The following is a 20,963-nucleotide window of genomic DNA, read 5'->3' on the forward strand; positions in this document are numbered from 1 at the left end:
AATAAAGTTGTTACTCATCCAGTTTTTATATCGACCATGCATTCATTATTTGATGGAACTGCTGTGTTTCATGAAGCTTTGAGGAAAGTAAATTTAAGTATCATCAGCAGTAAAAGTTATCTCAGTCACATTATTATATCTCCTAGAGGTAGAGATGGTGGTCTAGTGGGTTAAACCACTGAACTGGTAAATCAAAGGTTGCTGGTTCGATCCCAGCAGCCACCACCAGTGTGTCCTTGAGCAAGACACTTATACTCCATGTTGCTCCAGGGGGATTGTCCCTGTAATAAGTGCACTGTAAGTCACTTTGGATAAAAGCGTCTGCCAAATGACTAAATGTAAATGTAAATGTAGAGGTAGCATGTATATGTCATAACATCACAAAATGACAGTCTAAGAAAAAAAAGGGAAATAAACTTGCGTTTGGAACAAAAAAGGACAGTTTTTGAGAGAGGAAAAACTGCACAATCCTGAAGCAATAACCCCCAATGAATGGACAAGAGAGGCCTCTTTATAGAACATCAAATAGTTACTTTATATTCATTTTCATGTGTCCATTTATGAGGAATATGTAGCGTAATGGATGTGACAATCCTGAAAATGGCTCTTACCTGACTATGAAAAATCACTAAAAATAAAACAAATGCTTTACAAATTTGAAGAGAGATCTCACATGGGTATTTAAAACACCAAATGTTAAAATCTGTGCTGTTACCATAGTAAAAACCGCTGGCAAAAACATACTTTTTCGTGGTAAGGTTGACAGTTGGCACTGGCCTCTGCACCTGTAGTAGACTTGGTCATTAAATCAAAATTGAAAGTCATGTTTTATGGAGTATCTGTGTGTTTTATAAGTGACTTATCTGTGCATTTCATATTTTTTTATTTGTGGACAGGTGCAAATGGCGAGTGCAGTGGGGAAGAATCCACGATTGACAGCAAACTCGCATTCAAATCTGCCTCCATTTTATAGCAATGACCATCTTCCAACGACTCAAACAGTTCTTGATCAAGTCCCGCCCTACATTTCAGAAGCAGTTTAACTTGGACATATGAAATGGATGTAACGATCGTATTTATGACATGTCAACTTTAATGGAAACTCCAGTGTAAGTTCATTTATGAAACTGGATTCTTACCAAGATTTTGTGTTTTTCCACAATTATAATTGAAAGGACATTTGACTTTTTGTTCTTCCATCAAAACAGCTTTTTTCTATTAATGCTCAATTTAAGAGGCACTCCACATCTTCAACCAACATACAATAATACAGTTCCTCTACATTACTGTGTAGTATTCTTGTATTTATTACTTATTATAACTTTGACTAAACGTAATCAACGTTTGACTGGCATAATAGACTTTGACACAAAGCATGGCATGTGTAAAATCTAACACTCTTCAGGTTTCTTAACTAAGGAAAGTCTACAATAACTGAACTGTTCAAGTATACATTTATTAAAAATTCTGAATATAAATCAACACATTTTACACAATCTGTACACAGTCATGTCAAATGGTAATTAGCCTTGACCTGGTCTTTTATTTAAAAAAGGCCATCATACAATATTGGAATGTAGTGTTGGATGCTGGTTTTGGACATCTAATTCACAGAATAAATTAGTTAAAATTACAAAGATTTTGCATTACTCTTTCAAAGTTACTTTGTTTTCCTGTTAAATTGCTTTTTCAAGCAGAGGTCCTCATACAACTTTTTATTTTTTTAAGATAACAATGACACATAAAACAACAAAAACAACCAATCATGTAACATGAACACACAAATGTTCTCTTCTTGTGTAATAATGAATTGCTCTAAAAAAACCCAGGTCAACTGTCCATAAGATATTGTAAAGTGACTGTTTCCTCAGCAGTTGTCACACTCAGGATTGAATAGTCCGATCAGTCCTGCAGCATTAGTGTTCTCCAAAATATCTTGCGTAGGCTTCGGTTTCTTAAAAAGAGATGGTAAGTTTCGGATGTGAACATATTTCCTGAACTGCTGTCCTAGTGGTTTCTGTCAGCACAAAAAAAAGAACATTTCTTGACTGTTAGTAATTGGTTATAGAAACTTGTTAACAGACTCACAGGTGTGATGATTTTCACAATTTAGTTTAAATCCACCAACACCACATTTAAACGGTTAACAGTAACAAGTTTGAAGGAAAAGGAGTGACAAATAAAGCACATGAGCAATTTAAATATTTCTAAACTTAAGGATCAGTAACAAAAAAGGTTTGGCATAAGACGTTTTAAAAGCATGCATCAGATATTTTTAAAGATACTTAGTGTTTCTATAAATAACATTTGAACCTTTTTTTTATCAAGGTTAAGACTGAAGGTACCTGGAAATGTCATATGGAGTAACTGACAAAGAATGAGAAATTATTTTATCTACATACATTATTTATGTGTACGTTACAATAAATTTATTTATTTCATTAGAGATATCTCTAAATTTTAATAGAAATGCTTTTTTCAATATTTATTGGGGTTTATGCTGAAAACTACTTCGAAAACGAATCTTTGAAAAATTATGTAAAACTAGATGCCTTTTTCCCACAATAATTTTCCTGTATATAATTCTATGTTTATGAAAAATGCTGGTTACCATAATTAGCAAAATTGACCGTTTGACAATTTGCTTATACAGCCAAAGGCAATTGTTTGTTGAATACATTAACACTGAAAAGCAAGCATGACAGTCAACAAGTTCAGCTGAAGTGGTTTTATTCTTTTCATGTTGAAAAAACATCCGATAACATGAAAGCATCATGCCTTGTATTGTAATTAAAAGGGATGGAATGAAAATGATGTCATGAATTACTTATCCTCTAGTCGTTTCACAACCATAAGACCTTTGTTCATCTTCAGAACACAAATTAAGAGAGATTTGAAGTTTCCTGGCTTCTGTGCCAGTCTCCCATATCTGAGAGCACCCAACGCATGAGCGTTGTCTCAGAAACTTCATAAAAGAACCAAAGATTTGGTGAAATACAATTTATCACTGAATTTATGTATGACATAAATTAAACATTAATCGAAGACACCCACTTCATTCTGCTACATTATAAAATCATTTGTGTATAGATTTCATAATACTGTATAATATATTGCTTGACATTTTAAGTGAATGGAACAGAAATATGCATTAAAGCTAAATTTCTCAAGTAATGTTGGGCAACATAAATATCTTAATTCACACAGCGGTTTAATTTCTAAACTTGTGGAGCACCAATTCTCAAAAATATAACATTAAACAATTGAAAATAGTTCAAAATAGTAGTTTAGTTTAACATTACATTTTTAATGAGCATCAGAAACTAGTGATATTAGATTAAATGGACCCCTAACAGAAACATCTGTGATAAAGTGTGTAACTGCGAACACTATTTCACACTATAATTTTAAATCAAATTTGAAAGGCATAAATGGACACATACAAGGAAAAAAGGCTCCTGAATGGTTGTTAAACCACCATGACACTTTATGAATTTGACTTCACTCACATGATTCCCCAAATGAATTATAGAATTCAGAACACTTTGTTCCATTTACTTTTACTTACTTTTAAATGGGCTAGTGTAAGAGTATTATAAGATTAATAGAGAATTCCACCTAAAATATAGTAGCAAAATTAGATTTGTCTTGACCTAGGATGCGACAAAAGTTCACTTTATATATTAGTCAACCACAACATTAAATTGTACCATCCTATTATACATAGCAATCCATTGTTCATCTTGTCTAAAGTATACTTTCACATTAGTTGTTCTTGCAATAAGAAAAGATGAATAAAAAGGAAGAAGTTAACAGCCTTACCCCCACAGTGCCCGCAATAAGTCTCTTAAAGTGATCCTTTCTCTTTTTCTCCGCAGCCTTTGAGCCAGTGGGCTGGATGTTTTTTTGGTCAAACTGCTCAAGTGCATCTATGTGGATGTCTGGGATCTGATTCATGACGGAACGTAGCTCAATGTACCGAGGCCTCTGTGGAGAAATAAAATGTAATGGTCCTTTTGTTTATTTTCTCACATAACAACAACACTGCAGCGGCCTTATGCACTTTTGAATTCTAATGGTTAACAAGGAACTGTTATTTGTAGGTGACTGCTAGTTTCGACCCTTTAGCTTTAAAGGGATAGCTAAACCCAATCATAAAAATTCTGTCACCACTTATTCACCCTCTATTCCTGGACAAAACCCTTATATGTCTATTCTTCTGAGAGGCCCAAAAGGAGATATTCTAAAAAATGTGTCAGTGGTTTTGTCCATACATTGGAAGTCGATGGGGTTTGGTTCGTAGGTGGTCCGTCCATGATTCAACATCTGCTGTGAAATATACACTGATATAGTTTGTGTGTGTGGTCACATATGACCTGACGTACCAGAGTCTCGTAGATGAGCCACGACAGTTGAGTTAGAGCTGCATTACAGCCTTCATGCTGCCCGTGCATCTGCAGTCCTTTCAGTACACTGGTGAAAAGCCAGGTCACAGCTTCTGGTAGCAGGTTACCATCAACGACCTGTTCAACAATTAAACAAGTTAATCTCAAATCCATAGTGACAGATAAAGATTTACAGGAAAACTATCACAGTTCAACAGCAATGAAGGAATATAGGCACCTGTCTTAGCAAAGGCCAGCAGAGCATACTAGCAGTTCTTTGGCAGTTCACAGTGTCTCTCCAGGACAGGGAATTAAAAGAAATAGTCAGGAGAGTCATATAAATATCCTAAAAGGAAAAAAAACAGGAAAACTTTAGTCACCTGTAACATTTAGTCATTTACATTTAGTCATTTGGCAGACGCTTTTATCCAAAGCGACTTACAGTGCACTTATTACAGGGACAATCCCCCTGGAGCAACATGGAGTAAAGTGTCTTGCTCAAGGACACACTGGTGGTGGCTGCTGGGATCGAACCAGCAACCTTTGATTTACCAGTTCAGTGGTTTAACCCACTAGACCACCATCTCCACAATTCCTAATGTAATAACTGCACACAATGACACATTTTTCCATAATGTAATATGTTTTATATGACAAATTTGTATATACTGTGGCAACTTGTAATGTAATGCATGTAGACACGTGAATACAAGACTTCCATTGTCAAGATAAAATTCACATCAAGCAATGTAGCCCTTACAGTTTTTTAGCAAGGCTTTTCTTGTTAAGGGTTCATGATGATTTAAATTAAGGATTTGCTCTTAATGCCCGTTTTAATTATACCATGTTGCTTTATGACGTGATCATTTTTAGTACATTTTAATATTCAGAAAAATCAGTTAAAAATATAGCATATACAGTATCTCACAGAAGTGAGTACTCCTCTTACATTTTTGTAAATAATTTATTATATCTTTTCATGTGACAACACTTTGCTACAGTGTAAAGTAGTGAGTGTACAGCTGGTATAACGGTGTACATTTGCTGTCCCCTCAAAATAACTCAACACCATTAATGTCTAAACCACTGGCAACAAAAGGCAGTACACCCCTAAGTGAAAATGTCAGAATTTTTGTCCAACACTTTGTTCCCCTAGTGTTAGAACAAAGATGCATTCTATGTACAAGCGAATACTCATCCAGACCTGCCTGAAACACCTCGTGTAACCACACCCCCACAAATCTACATCAGTTGATGGTATGAGTTGACCAACATCTCTTTGCCCAAATTCATACGCAAGTAAAGTGGGTGTCCTTTTCAGTTCAACGGAAGAGTCACTTGATGTTCCAAATATGGTAAGAGGTGTTACATTTCCATCACAAGCTTGCAGTATTCCACCAATCACTACACACTGGTTAACTGGCCAATCATAGCACACCTAACTTTTCAGAGTGATCAGAGCCATAGCGAGAGAGAGTTCTGCCAACGGATGTCCAAAACGCTGGAGCGCCACGTGATTCATGGAGCCTTCAGATAGTAGGGATGATTTAAAAACATCTGATATAAACTGGGAGGTTTAAACCTAGGGCCAGCAAGAGCAATGGCTTCATCTCCTCTATGCTTGAGCGGTAATCTGGCTGGCCAAAGAACTCAGGCCTCAAGTAAACCCAGGCCATGCACATTCAAATCCCTGAGCCTCGGGCTTGATAGTTGAACTTTAGCTAATAATAATAATAACGGTACAACAATTGAGAAGTTCGCTCAGATATGAAGGTGCTAGATTAGTAAGAGCCTTATAAATACAAATATAATCTGATATCTAACTGCAAGTCAATGAAGACACCTTAGAACCAGAGAAATATGAATAGCTTTGTGATCTTAAGACATTTAGAGAAAATATCACATTATGAACATTTAATTACATAAAGAATGTTAATACTTATCTGCGCATAATGTAAAAACTGTACATAATGTTAAATTAGAGTTGTTACACCATGTGATGTTTTAAAAAAACTCACCTCACACTGAAGAAGTTTCTTGCCCAATTCTGAGAGCTCATCTGATGCCTGAGCAGCATTCATTTGATTACCATGAGAGGAATCCATTAACATCATCTCTTCGTGTCCTAACCAAACAGTAACATGCCTTTAATCCATTGTACTCAACAGTTCAAATGCAAAATGTGACTGAAAACACTGCAAGATGGTAACCTTGCTTTTCCATATTTCTACTTTCATTACCTCTAAGGTTAAGAAACACACTTGTATACAAACACAGGTCACACTTCATTTTAAGGTCCAACTCTCACTATTAACAAACCCTTAACTACAACTTTTGCATCAAAAACTCTGAATTTGGTGCATATTAATTGTTAGTATGATAGTTGTTAGGTTTAGGTATTGGGTAGGATTAGGGATGTAGAATATGGTCGTGCAGAATACTGTATGTGTTTTATAGGTACTAATAAACAGCCAATATGCTAATAATATGCACGCTAATAAGCAACTTGTTAATAGTGAGAATTGGTCCCTATAATAAAGTGGTACCCAAACACTTACTGTATATATAAATATACATGCATACACACACAAGTATACGACCCCAAAGAACAGTCAATTTACTATTGATGATAATTAACTGGAACTTAATCATAAACTCACCCTCTTCTTCCTCTTTTTTCCCAAAGGAGTCTGGAAACCTTCTTGCAATACAAGTCACACCTGGTAAAAGAGAGTAACAGTTAAGGGTGGGAATCTATTGGTAATTGAGGATTCGATTTAGAATTGATTCTCTATGTACTAATTAGCATATTTGTGATATCATCTCGTCGCATTTGCGTTCAAAGTCAGCAGAGTGTTGTCACTTTTGCTTGTAGTCCCTGAACAGTCACATACTGTATTTTCAATGCAACTAAGTGTCCAATAAGGGCCTGATCATTCAGAACTAGGGTGGAGCGATTCACAGTATATAACGATTCACGCTTATTATTCATGTCTAAATCGATTCTGTGTTTTATGCACAGCTCTTCCATGAACTACTCTTGATCGATCTTAAGTCATACGAGATTGAGGCGTTTATAATGTGCAAAACTCTTCAAACATCATCACTATAAATATACTTTATCATCATGAAAATACACAAAAAGGTTTGAAGAGCAGCGATAGAATATGACCACAGGCATTTCCTGGAACTAATCATTCTTCTTCTGTTTCCCACATTGAGAGTTTCTGCACAAGAGCGCCCATCTGGCTTTCGGATCCGGCTGTGTTTTTTTGGTGGAGCACTCTGAGCGCCTGAAGTTGAAAAAAACGTAACGGCAAGCAGATAAGTGCTTGACGTCATGCTCCTTTTTTCCCCATTGTCCAATCTAATGAAAGAGGAGGGCCTTCCGATGTGGTGACAGAAATTTACAGTTACTTTAAATGTCTGGAGACTTCAATGACGAGGGGAAATTTGTGTTGGCTGACGCGGGTTAACCGTGCAGGGTTAGACCATGTGCCCTCTGCTTGAACTTTTTTAAAGTTTCTGATTATATGACAGTTAAAGGGGTACTGCAACGATGTGTCATGCATTCTGACTTCCTTAAAAGGTTAAACGTGCTGTCTTCTCATGCTTAACATGGCCAACTTGTCAAAAATCGAGTTGGGCATATGACGAGTATTTCTGCGCTCGATATACTTCCCTAGCGATCCTACAGGTTGGAGTACTGGGCGTGCCAAAAGTTGTCACATTGGTCAAAGCTCTTCCTTGGCAACTGAGGTGACCAATCAGCGTTAACCACACAGATACATCATTTAGTTTAAACCAGAAGAAGGTCATTGTGAAATATGTAAAGGAAAGTTTGCAAACTTGTGAATGTGTGACCATAAGCCCTAAAATATTAAATACAATTTTGTCAGATAAGTCTGTGTTTTGCAAATTACTAGTCTAGAAGCAACCGTCATTATGTTTTATGAGTATTTCCCAGAGGTGGGGGGTGGCTACATTACTTGACTCTGGTCTGACTCGAGTCACAATTTTCAGGACTTGCGACTTGCTTGATTGGAGTAAGAAAATGACTTGACTTTGACTTGAGAGCAAGTGACTTGAGTGCAAGTGACTTGAGACTTGACTTAAAGTGGAAGACTCGGCAATGACTTGAACTTTTAATAAAGTAAAATAAAGTAATACATTTAGTTTTAAAAATAATGATTCTGACTCAGCAGCACAATAACTGGCGCCTGTGCCTTTAATGCTGTACAACTCAATCGTGCCAAGCATGGCAGACAACAGTCGAGCTCTACAAATAGTCACGTTCGGTTATAAGGACTTTGAACTGGACCGTGCCAATGAAAACAGATTTGCCAGATGTAGAGTATGCAACGCAAGAATATCTGACACGACAACAACAACGTCAAATTTCATCGAACATTTCAAGAACCACAAGGAAAGGTAAGAAAGTCATTTCTTTAATAGTCATAAAATGATTACTAATTTAATGAATTAATCGTTTCGGTTTGTCATAATTTGGCCATGGTTATTTTTTATTAGTATTAGAAATGTGATCATCGATCATCACTGATCGGCCTACGTCTCATCTCATATACCGTTAGATGTATTGGGGTATCTGGTTATAACAGTGGCATAGCCCGAATTGTAATGTTGAGGGGGCATTTTAAAATGAAGGGGCTTCTCTATATGACATGTAGGCTAATATCTATATTAAATGTGCTAATGTTCAAGTGTTTGTGTGGACTGTGTGTGGAAGCAGCAGCGCTTATACTGCATGACAGGCTGTTGGACGCGCCGGTGCGATCACTTGTACTTAAAAAAACCCTTTATAACCTTTTCGGTCACACTGACAAGAATCATTTTATCCTTTGAATCTAATAAGTGTGTAATTTGTTTTGTGTACACTCACAATAACAATAAAACGTTTTGTGCTGTAAAATAATGAAACCAGTTCAAATAGAAAACAAATATGCACCAGACGTTCAGCCAACAGATCTAAAGGCTGAGACCACCCATCGCCTGAGAAAATCATTATACACCTCAGTTAAGGAGCAGTGGGAGTTTGACTTTACTTGTCAAATGCAGCCCTTTCAACTAGGTAACAAACTATCTGCGTATTTACAGAAGTATGTTTACGTTCTTAGGTCTAAACAGCCAGAGACAGATTTTGGGAAATGCTATTTGCGCTTATTCATTAACAACCCCGCTGAAGTACGGTGAATTACATGCGCTGTGAACCTAATGTTGCTCACTCCAGAGAATAGTGGTGATAGATCCAACTATGAGACAAGTGTATGTTTCTATCCAGATCTATCAGTGGCGAAGAAGGACCATCCCAAAATGTATTTTGCTTGTCGTGCAGGTAATTTCCAAGATATATTTGGTTTTCCTTTTCTCTTCTGCTCGATATTATATCATTAAGTTACTTTTATATTACCTAACATTTAAAATCGATTTTGAGATTTAGTCTACGTTCGAAACACAATGCATCTAGGAATCAAGTAACACTTTCACTTACTTTTCTAATAGGCTTGCATAAGGAGAAGTACTTACTCAGAAGGTCCATGACCTCTCGTGTAAGCAAACGCAACATCTGTTCCTCCACCATTTCTCGAGTCACCTGGTTCTCTTCATAAGTATCATCCTCCACTTGACCACTGATGAGACATATGATTTAAAAAGATGTGAAGTTTAAATGTTTCAATCCACATTGAATCCAACATCAAAATAGTATTAGACTGTGTATTGGACTGTCTGGGCTCTGCCTTGAAATGGGACATATCCTGAAATGGGGTAAAGGAGAGCAGTGCAAGACGCTTTTTGGTTGAGCTATGCATGCAACAAGACAGTGATTAAGATAATATAAGGTTGGATTTGGTGACTTACATACCCAACTGAGACGTCTAAAAAAAAAATTATACTTCACTTTCATGCTGCAAAAAGCACAAATTGCTGTACCCTACATAACTATGCAAAACATGTTAGAATAAACCCCTGTTACGTTGTGTCCCGCTCCCCCCTACTCTTCAGCAACAGATCTAGCTGAGCATTGGCGACTTCTACACTTTCTGATATACAGCGGGGAAAATAAGTATTTGACACATCAGCATTTTGATCAGTAAGGGGATTTCTAAGTGGGCTATTGACACAAAATTTCCACCAGATGTAGCCATCAAGCCAAATATTGATTCATACAAAGAAATCAGAACATTTAAGTATACAAGTTCAGTCATAATGAATAAAGTGAAATGACACAGGGAATAAAAATTGAACACACTTTATTTAATACTTTGTAGAAAAGCCTTTGTTGGTGATTACGCTTACATTACGCTACGCTCTCAGGCGTCCTGTCAGTTGGTAATACCTAGAATTTCAAAATCAAGTTGGTAGATCCTTTTCTTATCTAGTGCCTAAACTTTGGAATATTCTTCCCTGCACAGTCTGGGAAGCAGACACACTCTGTCAGTTTAAATCTAGACTAAAGACTCATCTTTTCAATCTTGCATACACTACACCTCCATAATATTAATCCTCAGAGGATTTAGGCTGCATTATTTAGATCAACCGGAACCAGGAACACATCCAACAACAAATGATGTACTTGTTGCATCAAAGAGTGCAGAACAGTACTCTACTCTCAGCCAGTCTTGCCTCTTTGTTCCAAGGTTACCGCAGGATGCAGTTCATGCCCAGACCTGATGGCAGAGCTGAAAATGGGAAGCGGTGACCTGACAATAGCTGAGAGGATAGAGCTGGATAAAGGACGCGACAACTTTGTTTTTCCTACAACACTTCAAATACTATTAGATTGTTAATGATAATCTTTAATCTATAATCTACCTTAAATTTATTTATTTTTTAGTTAGCCTTGTTGTGCAAGCACTGTTGAGCTTGTGCAGAGGCAGCAGCTTTTGCCAGGGGGGAACTGGAATCCCCTGGTTGGGCCTGGGTTCCCCTGAGGTTTTTTTTCTCGATGGGAGTTTTGGGTTCCTCATCACCGTTTGCATATTATTATATCTGCCTGGCCGGGGGGGGGCTGCTTTAGAATTCATACTTGTTTCAATGTGTCTCATGTACAGCTGCTTTGTAACAATGAAAATTGTAAAAAGCGCTATATAAATAAAGTTGAGTTGAGTTGATTGCAGCTTCTAGACGCCTCTTGTATAGAGAGACCAGTGGTCTGCATTGCTCAGGAGTGATTCTGGCCCATTCTTCCACACAAATGGTCTTTAAATCTTGAAGGTTCCTTGGGCCTCTTTTATGAACTTTGATCTTCAGTTCTCTCCATAGATTTTCTATGGGATTTAGGTCAGGTGATTGACTGGGCCATTCAAGCAGCTTGATTTTCTTTCTTTGAAACCACTTCATTACGTCCTTGACCTTGTGTTTGGGATCATTGTCTTGCTGAAATGTCCACCCTCTTTTCATTTTCAGCTTTCTGGTAGATGGCGGCAGATTTTTATCCAGAATGTCTCAGTACATTTCTCCATTCATCCTGCCTTCAATAATATTAAATCCGCCAGTACCCCTTGCTGAAAAGCAGCCCCAAACCATGATGCTTCCACCCCCAAACTTAACTGTTGGTATGGTGTTCTTGGGGTGGTGGGCAGTGCCATTTCTTCTCCAAACATGGTGTGTAGAATGACTGCCAAAAAGTTCAATTTTGCTTTCATCTGACCATAATATAGTCTCCCAATAATCCACAGGCTTCTCCAAATGCTCTTTCGCAAACTTTAACCGAGCCTCAACATGCTTTTTGTTCAGCAATGGAGTCTTGCGTGGTGAGCGTGCATGGATGCCATGGCGGTTCAGTGCATTGCTTATAGTTTTCTTTGAAACAACAGTACCTTCTGATGCAAAGTCTTCCTAAAGTTCTGCCCGAGTGGTTCTTGGCTCTTGGAGAACTCTCCTGATTATTATCTCCTGTCACTAATGTTTACCAAATAACAAAAAAGAATGTAAAGCGTTGTGTAGCTTTAATCAAAAATCTTCTGTATTTGATGTAGAATTCAGCGGTCAAGACTGAGGTGTTTCAATACTTTAAATTGATGTATTTTGCTACATGTCAGATAAGTAGGAATGGCAGAGATATGATATTACAATGGGCCTGTAAAGACTGTTCGCGTAAATTAAAAGTTTAAAAAATCTAAATAAATGTTAAATTTAATAGCCCTTATTCACTCACCATTTACTCATCTTTAAGTTGTTTCAAAGTAGATTACATTTCTTTGTTCTGTTCAACACAACAAAATATATTTGAAAGAATGTTAGACATTTTCAGTTCTGGGGCACCATTGAGTACCATAGTACAACATTTTTTTGGGGTTCTGGAAACACAAAATAATATATTTTAAAGATCATAGGAATCCAAACAGTTCTGGGCACATTTGACTACCAGTGTCATTTTTCCTACTCTGATGTCCCAGAACGGAAAATTACTGACATTCTTCTAACTCTCTTCTTTAGTGTTCAGCAGAACAAAGTAATTTATACAGGTTTGGAACAACTTGAGAGTGAGGAAATGATGGTGAACCCTCACTGTAAAGAAATATAAAAAATAGTATTTATGTTCTTTCTACATTCATTTGGAGATTAAATGTGAAATAAGAATCTACAAGTATGTGCATTTAATTGCAATTCATTAAAAAAAAAAAAATATCGGTTAAAAAAGTTAAATTAGTCTTTTTCGAGAAATATGTATTTGTGCTGTCAATCCATAATTTTTTTTACTAATTAATCACAGTATTTTTGGATATTAATCACGATAAATTGCACATTACATTAATGTTTTGAAATCCGAATAAGAGTTCTACTAGGGATTTTCCGATACCATTGTTTAAAGAACGAGTACAGATATTTTTTTCTGGAATTTGCCGATACCGACACCTGTACCATTATTTTTTAGGTGAGGTGGCAATTTCCCAGCACAATACACTGAAACTAATAAGCTTGCCTCAAAACACATTAGGAAAAAATAAAATTATACGTGCTTGTCACAAACTTTCAAAGCACAAATTTCAGTCAGTTCTGTCAGGTAGGTCATGTGAGGTATCTGTCTTTGGTATCTGTGAGCTTGGTAACGGGCCCGATATGGTGCATCCCTAAATTCAAATCACTTTTATTGTCACATCACCACTTTAATGCATCATGCATTGATATGGTGATGCAAATATAGTCCATAAAACTGTAGTGTAAGGTAAAAAGAAGTGTGACATGTGGAGTGTATCCGTATTTGAAGTTGAGAAGTTTAATAGCCTGAGGGAAAAAGCTGTTCTTCAGCCGGTTTGCCTGGGACCGAATGCTCTGGTATCGTCTGCCTGAAGGCAGCAAGGTGATTCCATACCAGGTGGTAATGCAGCCAGTCAGAATGCTCTCAACTGTGCAGGTATAAAAGGTTCTGAGGATTTTTGGCTCATCCCAAACTAACGGTGCTGGTGTTCCTTCTTTAGCCCTGCATCAGTGTGAACAGTCCACGTGAGATCATCAGTGATGTTAACCCCAAGGAACGTCAGATGTCTTTTCGATGGTAATGGGGCTGTGTTCCTTGTCCTGCCTCCTGAAATCCACCAACAGCTCCTTATTTTTCTGGTGTTGAGGAAGAGATGGTTCTCCTGACACCAGTGTGTCAGACTGCATACCTCATCTCTCTGACGTCTTTTGTGCCCGCAAGTTCATTATTTTTAGGGATTCACTGAAATAAAAACTCTTGGTAGAAGCCGAATAAAAATTAAACACTTGTTAACACATTGAACATGGCTTTTCATATTTCTTCTATTTATTAAGTCATTTTTTTCACTATTGCATAAACTGAATGGTCAAAATATGCTTTTTGTATTTTGTCTTGCTTTTCAATATACACTAGTCAACATTTGAAATGGATTAAAAAAAGTTAATCAAAATTGTCCTAAGACAAGAACAGGTATTGTTCAAAATTCATGTATAAACATGTAGGTCTGCTATAAATCAATGTTGTCATCAATGGGATTTCATTCCTCATCACTTATGATGATGCAGAGATATTATTGTTTCTCACAAGGTGTGAATTGGCTTGTCACACATTTGTGAAAACAAGAGTTCACCAAAAACTGTTGGTTGTTCAGTACTTATGTGATTCACCTGAAGTCACAATGGACTAGAAATGCCTCTTAAACATTATTGCCTATAGTACACAATGTCATGCCTTTGGAAAGCCTCTAGGAGCCAGCAAAATGGTCATAATGGTGATGCACTGGATAGTCTACTGTACTGTACTGTAGTCAATCTGTGGGAAGCGTCAGTGGAAACACTCAAATCAGGAAAGAAAGTTTTTACAGTTCAACAAAAAAGATGTTATTGAACATGTTAAAGCAGATCAATAATCTTTGTACTGTATAAGAAGCATGAATTGCATGGTTTAACATATGCAACAAACAAGTAATAAACAAAAAAACAACAAATGTTATCAATTGAGACAACCAGTCAGTAGGCAGTGTTACCCCCTCTGACATTGTTCACAATTTCACATCGCCTGTGCATGCATGAGATGAGGTTTTGAATATTCTGTTTCAGGATGGCTTGCCATTCCTACAGCAACTTCTCACAGGTTCATGCAGGGACCTGACGTGCTTGCACTCTTGACTGTAGCTGCTCCAAAATGTGCTCAATAGGGTTCAAGTCTGGTGACCGGGCTGGCCACTCCATGCTTGCGATGTCCTCCTCCTCCAAGAATTCCGCCACCAGCCTTGCTCGATGTGGGTGGGTGTTGTCATCCACAGGCATGAAATCTGGCCACATTGCGCCAGCATACGGTCACACAACTGGTCTCAGAATTTCATCTCTATACCTTTGGCCTGTCAGACTGCCGTTTTCGATAATGGCAAGCTCTGTCCTTCCACCCATGGAGATGCCTCCCCAAACCATGATCGATGATCCGCCAAAACTGTAATGCCTTTACAACATTTTGTGGCAAATTTCTCTCCCCATGGCAACGCCAAACCCTCCTACGCCTGTCTAGGAAGTCCACACAGAACCGGGACTCATCTGTGAAGAGAGCTGTACCCCACTCATTCAGTGTCCAACTGCGGTGTTCTCTGGCATACTTTAGACGTGCCAGTTTGTGTGCTCTGGAAAGAGGCACCCTCACAGCTGGTCTTCTGGCTCAAGCTAACTTCATTAAGTCGTCTTCTCACAGTCTGAGTAGATACTCGCACCCCTGTTGGATCCTGAAGGTCCTTTGGCAGGCTGTTACCCGTTGCCTGCATCCACAGTGCCTTCGACTCACACTATCAGACCTTCTGAACCTGTTCCAGGCTCTGGAAATGACACTTAGAGATGTCACCACTGCGTCTGCAACTTCACGCTGAGTCATGCCTCCTTGCATCATCCTGATGGCCATGTTGAGTTTAGAATCCTGCAATCTTACTAAACGTGGCATTTTCAATGATTTCTGACCTCAAGTGCAGCTTTTAGAGCCTTAAATGATAGCCAGTTCCCAATAATTATGGACACCTGTGACAGGTCAATTGGTACCCAACTCTTTCACCGGCATTGAAGTTATCTCAACGGTTCCCCGCCAAAGACGAGTTTTTACGGCAATCAGTGTTCGTACTGTTTTAAAGCAGGTGCCGCTATTACACACCTTTGGGAAAAAGTATAGAATCCCAGAACCTGTAACCTATGTTTCTAATTGGTTTTTAATGATTGTTCTGAGTGTAATCTGAGCGGAATCTTTGACAAAAAACGTTAATTATCTCTGCTGTTTGATCAAAATGATGCGTGATAAAATGAAGATAGCTTTTAAACAAAATAAACCGTATTCTTCTGAGACTCTGTTCTTTCATTGGACATATTGTTTGTTCATATATTCCTTACAGAAAATGTACTGTGAACCATTAAAGTTTAAATGTAAAATTGTAAAAAAACGCAACTTTTTTGGGGGTTTGATCCACTTCAAACGTGTTGCAAACGACTTGATACAATATAACATAAAATAGAATTGAACAAAACATGTAGGCCAAAATAATAAAAAAAAAAAAAAATGGAGCCCTCTCCCTTCTTGAATAGCCTATATTAGGCCTATAACTGACTGCTGAAAGAATGTACCCTTACAACAAAGCACTTCATTAAAACGTGTCATTCAACATTATAAACTAAAAATATATAATATTTTCAGTTGCCGAACATTCGGTGCATCCCTAGGTTTTTATTTCAAATGAAGACACGCACTCGCAAATAGGAAGCGATCTGCTCACGACGTGCATACGGTGTGGCGCACATATTTTTCTAGCTGCATCTGCACCACATCGAGATCATGTGACAAGTGAAAGCGGCGAGTCTCACGTTTTCTGCACCGTTTTAGACACGAAATTTGAATCGCCGCTTAAGATTCAGCTGATCTTGGAGGGGAAATCATTCCACCAGTGCGGAACAGTCCAGAGAAAGGTGCGTGAAAGTGTTCTACGCAACCATCTAAAGCGCATATACATCTGCACCCTTCTAACAAAATATAAATAACACATTACAACCCCACCAGAGACCAGAATATACTGTTCCACTCCTGGAGCAGACTGATGAATGAGTATCACTCTGTCCCAAGTGCAGCCTAGGGTCTCTTTAATCACTTAAACCAGCTAAACTTGTTTTAAGAACTGTAAAAAGATGGACCTCCGAAGCAGAGCAGGATCTTTAGGATCTTCCTATCTATAGGACATCAATGGAGTGTTTTTTAAGATGGATGAGCTTCTAGACACAATGATGTCATACATCACTTTCATTTCTACCAGATTACCTATTTTACATAAAGCACTGGTTCTCAGCTAAACTTAGACAGCTCCATCAGACCAAAGCAGATGCCCAGAAAAGTGAAAGGAATAAATAAAAAAAGTCATACATATAATAAATGTCAATGCATTTCCACCACTAAGTACATGTTCATTTAAGATGAGACTTATTATACAAAACTGAAATAACTTACCACAAATTACTGGTCCGTTGGTTGACAAGCGGCCACTGAAAGTTTAGTCTCTATTTTGATTAAAGACAAAGTAAGAGACAACAACATTAGAAGAAGCTAATAGTGCGTTTAAAAATGGTTTAATAGAAACGCAATGGTGTCAAACAAAATTACTGTTTACTAGACTTATAAACATCACAATCAAAACCATTTGACATGTTATTTGGTTTGAGCACATTTTGACATCACTAAATAATAAATTAGAAAATAAAATCAAGCAATAAACCCAAAGATGACATGGTTTAAAGCAGGTTGTAAGGCATGATTCAATATCGTGTACTGTACCATTGGATGTCATAGAGGTCAGATTACGTATGACACAGCACTTTGTAATGTGGATCAAGTTGTTGTAAATTGTAGTAAACCTGGAAAAGTGACATCAATGCATACCCTCTATTCATTTGATGATCTGCATTCATCAATAATGAAAACTGCCATTTTATACTTTTGGCCTGTGCTACAAATATTTTTACCTCTGTAACATTTTTATATTTTTTAACTCCCATAATCTGCAGATTTGACCTTAAATCCATGCAAAATTACAGATCCCATCTGGTCCCAAACATGGTTCATGTAAGTCAAAATTCCCTTGTACAAAACTTTTAAAACTTGGCCTATTCAAATATAGGATCAATTCCATTCCATGTATACATTTTTTTTGCGAAGAAGAAAATTTTTTGCAAACAAAATAAATAAAATACATCAAATAGACGTAGGCCTAGCATTAAGAATAAAACTTATATTATGAGGACCGCAAATAAATAAGTAGGTTTGGCAAGATAAAGCTGTGTTGTGAAATAAATACATCAAAAACTCGATAATTTACATGAACAAAGATATGGTAACAGGTGGTACCTGTCCAAAACATGCGTTTGGGCTTTTAATGATACTGGTGCTAGATGGATACTCCCAAAATGGTGACTAAAGAGTGGCTAAATCGATACCTTAACAAAAAAGAGCCAAAACAAAAAAGAAAATTGGATGACATTAAAGAATAGCTCTTTATGGAAATAAGTATATGTAAATTAAGCAATGTATTCAATTAAAAATATGAATAAAACTAACTTACACAACAAATTTCACAATTTAAGTTGGAATATGAAATGAACATGAACACTAACACAACTAGAGAGATGTTATGGTGCCTTGTTAATAACTAAAAACGCTTTGCACATAAAAACTAAGCCAGCTTTTGAACAATAAGCGTGACAATGTGAATGCATATTTACGATCTTGTTTGGTATCCTGTTCACCAAGTTCATGACGCATTATGAGTGATTTTACATTGATCATTTGTCTTAAAGGTTTTTGCTGAGAATGATTCTCTGTTAATTATCAGTTTAAGACTAAACAGAGGAGAAGTATATGCAGGTGTTCTCGAGTGTATTTGGGCTGTACAGACTGTACGCAAGTGTGTGATCAAATTTACCTGCAGTAGATGACGAAACAAAGGGCCCAACAGCAAACAGAGAAGGCTGTCATAGTACTCGTGAGGACAGGATATAGCCAACTGCTTCACAAATAAACGTGAAAGACATTTCATTAAGGCAAACAACACAAATTTGATCCTACTGTGCATCGTCCATAACACCTAACCTGCCACAGGAATCCAGATCTGATGACACTATTAATATCACTTACATATTCCAAGGTGAGTACGCAATGACAAATATAACAGCATTTAATTTCAATGTTATGACAAGGATATGGAGCAGGGAGCGAAGCCTATGGTCTGGAAGGCTGTCAAGATGTATAAAGGCAGAGCCAACAATCTGTTCCACCAAACCCTCTATTGCATAAAAATCTTGTTCCAAGCATGAACCTGCATTCCCAAGGATCTGGTAGCTTAAAGAAACACATTCATTAATTAGTTAAATGAGGGAAGATGTGACCTAAAAAAAAACAAAAGGCTAAGAGGTACACTGACCAAAATTATAAACGCAACCCTTGTTTTTCCCTCCATTTTTATGAGCTAAACTCAAAGATCTGACACCGTGTCTACACCGGACGCGACATGACTACCTGCATGTTCTCAATGGGTTTGTTGTGTCACGCCGAATCCAGTGTGGACAAAATATAAATTATAATGCGTTTCTAGTGTCTTTAGTCGTGTTGCGTTGCACTGGTCGTGTCTGGTGTAGACACGGTGTAAGACTTTTTCTATATATACAAAAGGCCTATTTCTCTCAAATTGTTTTCAAGTCTATGAATCTGTGTTAGTGAGCACTTCTCTGTTGCCGAGATAATCCATCGACCTCACAGGTGTGACATATCAAGATGCTGATTAGACAGCATGATTATTGCACAGGTGTGCCTTAGGCTGGCCACAATAAAATGCCACTCTCAAATGTGCAGTTTCATCACACAGCACAATGCCACAGATGACGCAAGTTTTGAGGGAACGTGCAATTGACATGTTGACTGCAGGAATGTCCACCAGAGCTGTTGCCTGTGAATTGATTGTTCATTTCTGCGTTTCAGAGAATTTGGCAGTACAGCCAACAGGCCTCACAACCGCAGACCACGTGTAACCACACCAGCCCAGGACCTCCACATCCAGCATCTTCAACTCCAAGATCATCTGAGACCAGCCACCCGGACAGCTGTTGCAACAATCGGTTTGCATAACCAAAGAATTTCTGCACAAACTGTCAGGGAAGCTCATCTGCATGTTTGTCATCCTCATCGGGGTCTTGACCTGACTGCAGTTCATTGTCGCTACCAACTTGAGGGGGCAAATGCTCACATTCGATGGCATCTGCACTTTGGAGAAGTGTTCTCTTCACGCATTAAATTCCAGTTTTCACTGTACAGGGCAGATGGCAGACACCGTGTATGACATTGTGTGGGTGAGCAGATGGCTGATGTCAACGTAGTGGATCAGGTGGCCCATGGTGGCGGTAGGGTTATGGTATGGGCAGGCGTATGTTATGGACAAACGAACACAGGTGTATTTTATTGATGGCATTTTGAATGCACAGAGATACCGTGACGAGATCCTGAGGCCCATTGTTGTGCCATTCATCCACGACCATCACCTCATGTTGCAGCATAATAATGCACGGGCCCATGTTGCAAAGATCTGTATACAATTCCTGGAAGCTGAAAACATCCCAGTTCTTGCATGGCCAGCATATTCACCGGACATATCACCCATTGAGCATGTTTGGGATGCTCTGGATCAGCGTTTACGACAGCGTGTTCAAGTTCCTGCCAATATCTAGCAACTTCACACAGCCATTGAAGAGGAGTGGACCAACATTCCACAGGCCACAATCAACAACCTGATCAACTCTATGCAAAGGAGATGTGTTGCTCTGCGTGAGGCAAATGGTGGTCACACCGTTTTCGGACCCCTCCAAAACAGTAAAACTGCACATTTTAGAGTGGCCTTTTATTGTGGCCAGCCTAAGGCACACCTGTGCAATAATCATGCTGTCTAAACTGCATCTTGATATGTCCCACCTGTGAGGTGGATGGATTATTATCGGCAAAGGAGAAGTGCTCACTAACACAGATTCAGACAGATTTGTGAACAATTTTGAGAGAAATAGGCCTTTTGTGTACATAGATAAAGTCTTCGATCTTTGAGTTAC

At 38.0% G+C, this 20,963-nt stretch overlaps 1 protein-coding gene across 1 annotated transcript in view; it reads right to left on the minus strand.

The window, feature by feature from the left end:
* Positions 1–1,437: 1,437 nt before the first annotated feature.
* Positions 1,438–20,963, minus strand: part of LOC130431473 (exportin-5) — a 34,160-nt gene continuing 14,634 nt past the window's right edge. Inside the window, exons 24-33 of the mRNA XM_056760517.1 lie at positions 19,076–19,212; positions 18,797–18,894; positions 17,329–17,378; positions 9,930–10,033; positions 7,046–7,105; positions 6,404–6,510; positions 4,624–4,731; positions 4,386–4,523; positions 3,823–3,987; positions 1,438–2,017 (exon numbers count right to left, since the gene is read on the minus strand). Coding sequence (XP_056616495.1) covers positions 1,868–2,017; positions 3,823–3,987; positions 4,386–4,523; positions 4,624–4,731; positions 6,404–6,510; positions 7,046–7,105; positions 9,930–10,033; positions 17,329–17,378; positions 18,797–18,894; positions 19,076–19,212 — 1,117 coding nt within the window. The 3' untranslated portion in view covers positions 1,438–1,867. The remainder of the gene's footprint in view (positions 2,018–3,822; positions 3,988–4,385; positions 4,524–4,623; positions 4,732–6,403; positions 6,511–7,045; positions 7,106–9,929; positions 10,034–17,328; positions 17,379–18,796; positions 18,895–19,075; positions 19,213–20,963) is intronic.

The sequence above is a fragment of the Triplophysa dalaica genome, chromosome 11, assembly GCF_015846415.1.
Source record: "Triplophysa dalaica isolate WHDGS20190420 chromosome 11, ASM1584641v1, whole genome shotgun sequence".
NCBI lineage: Eukaryota > Metazoa > Chordata > Actinopteri > Cypriniformes > Nemacheilidae > Triplophysa > Triplophysa dalaica.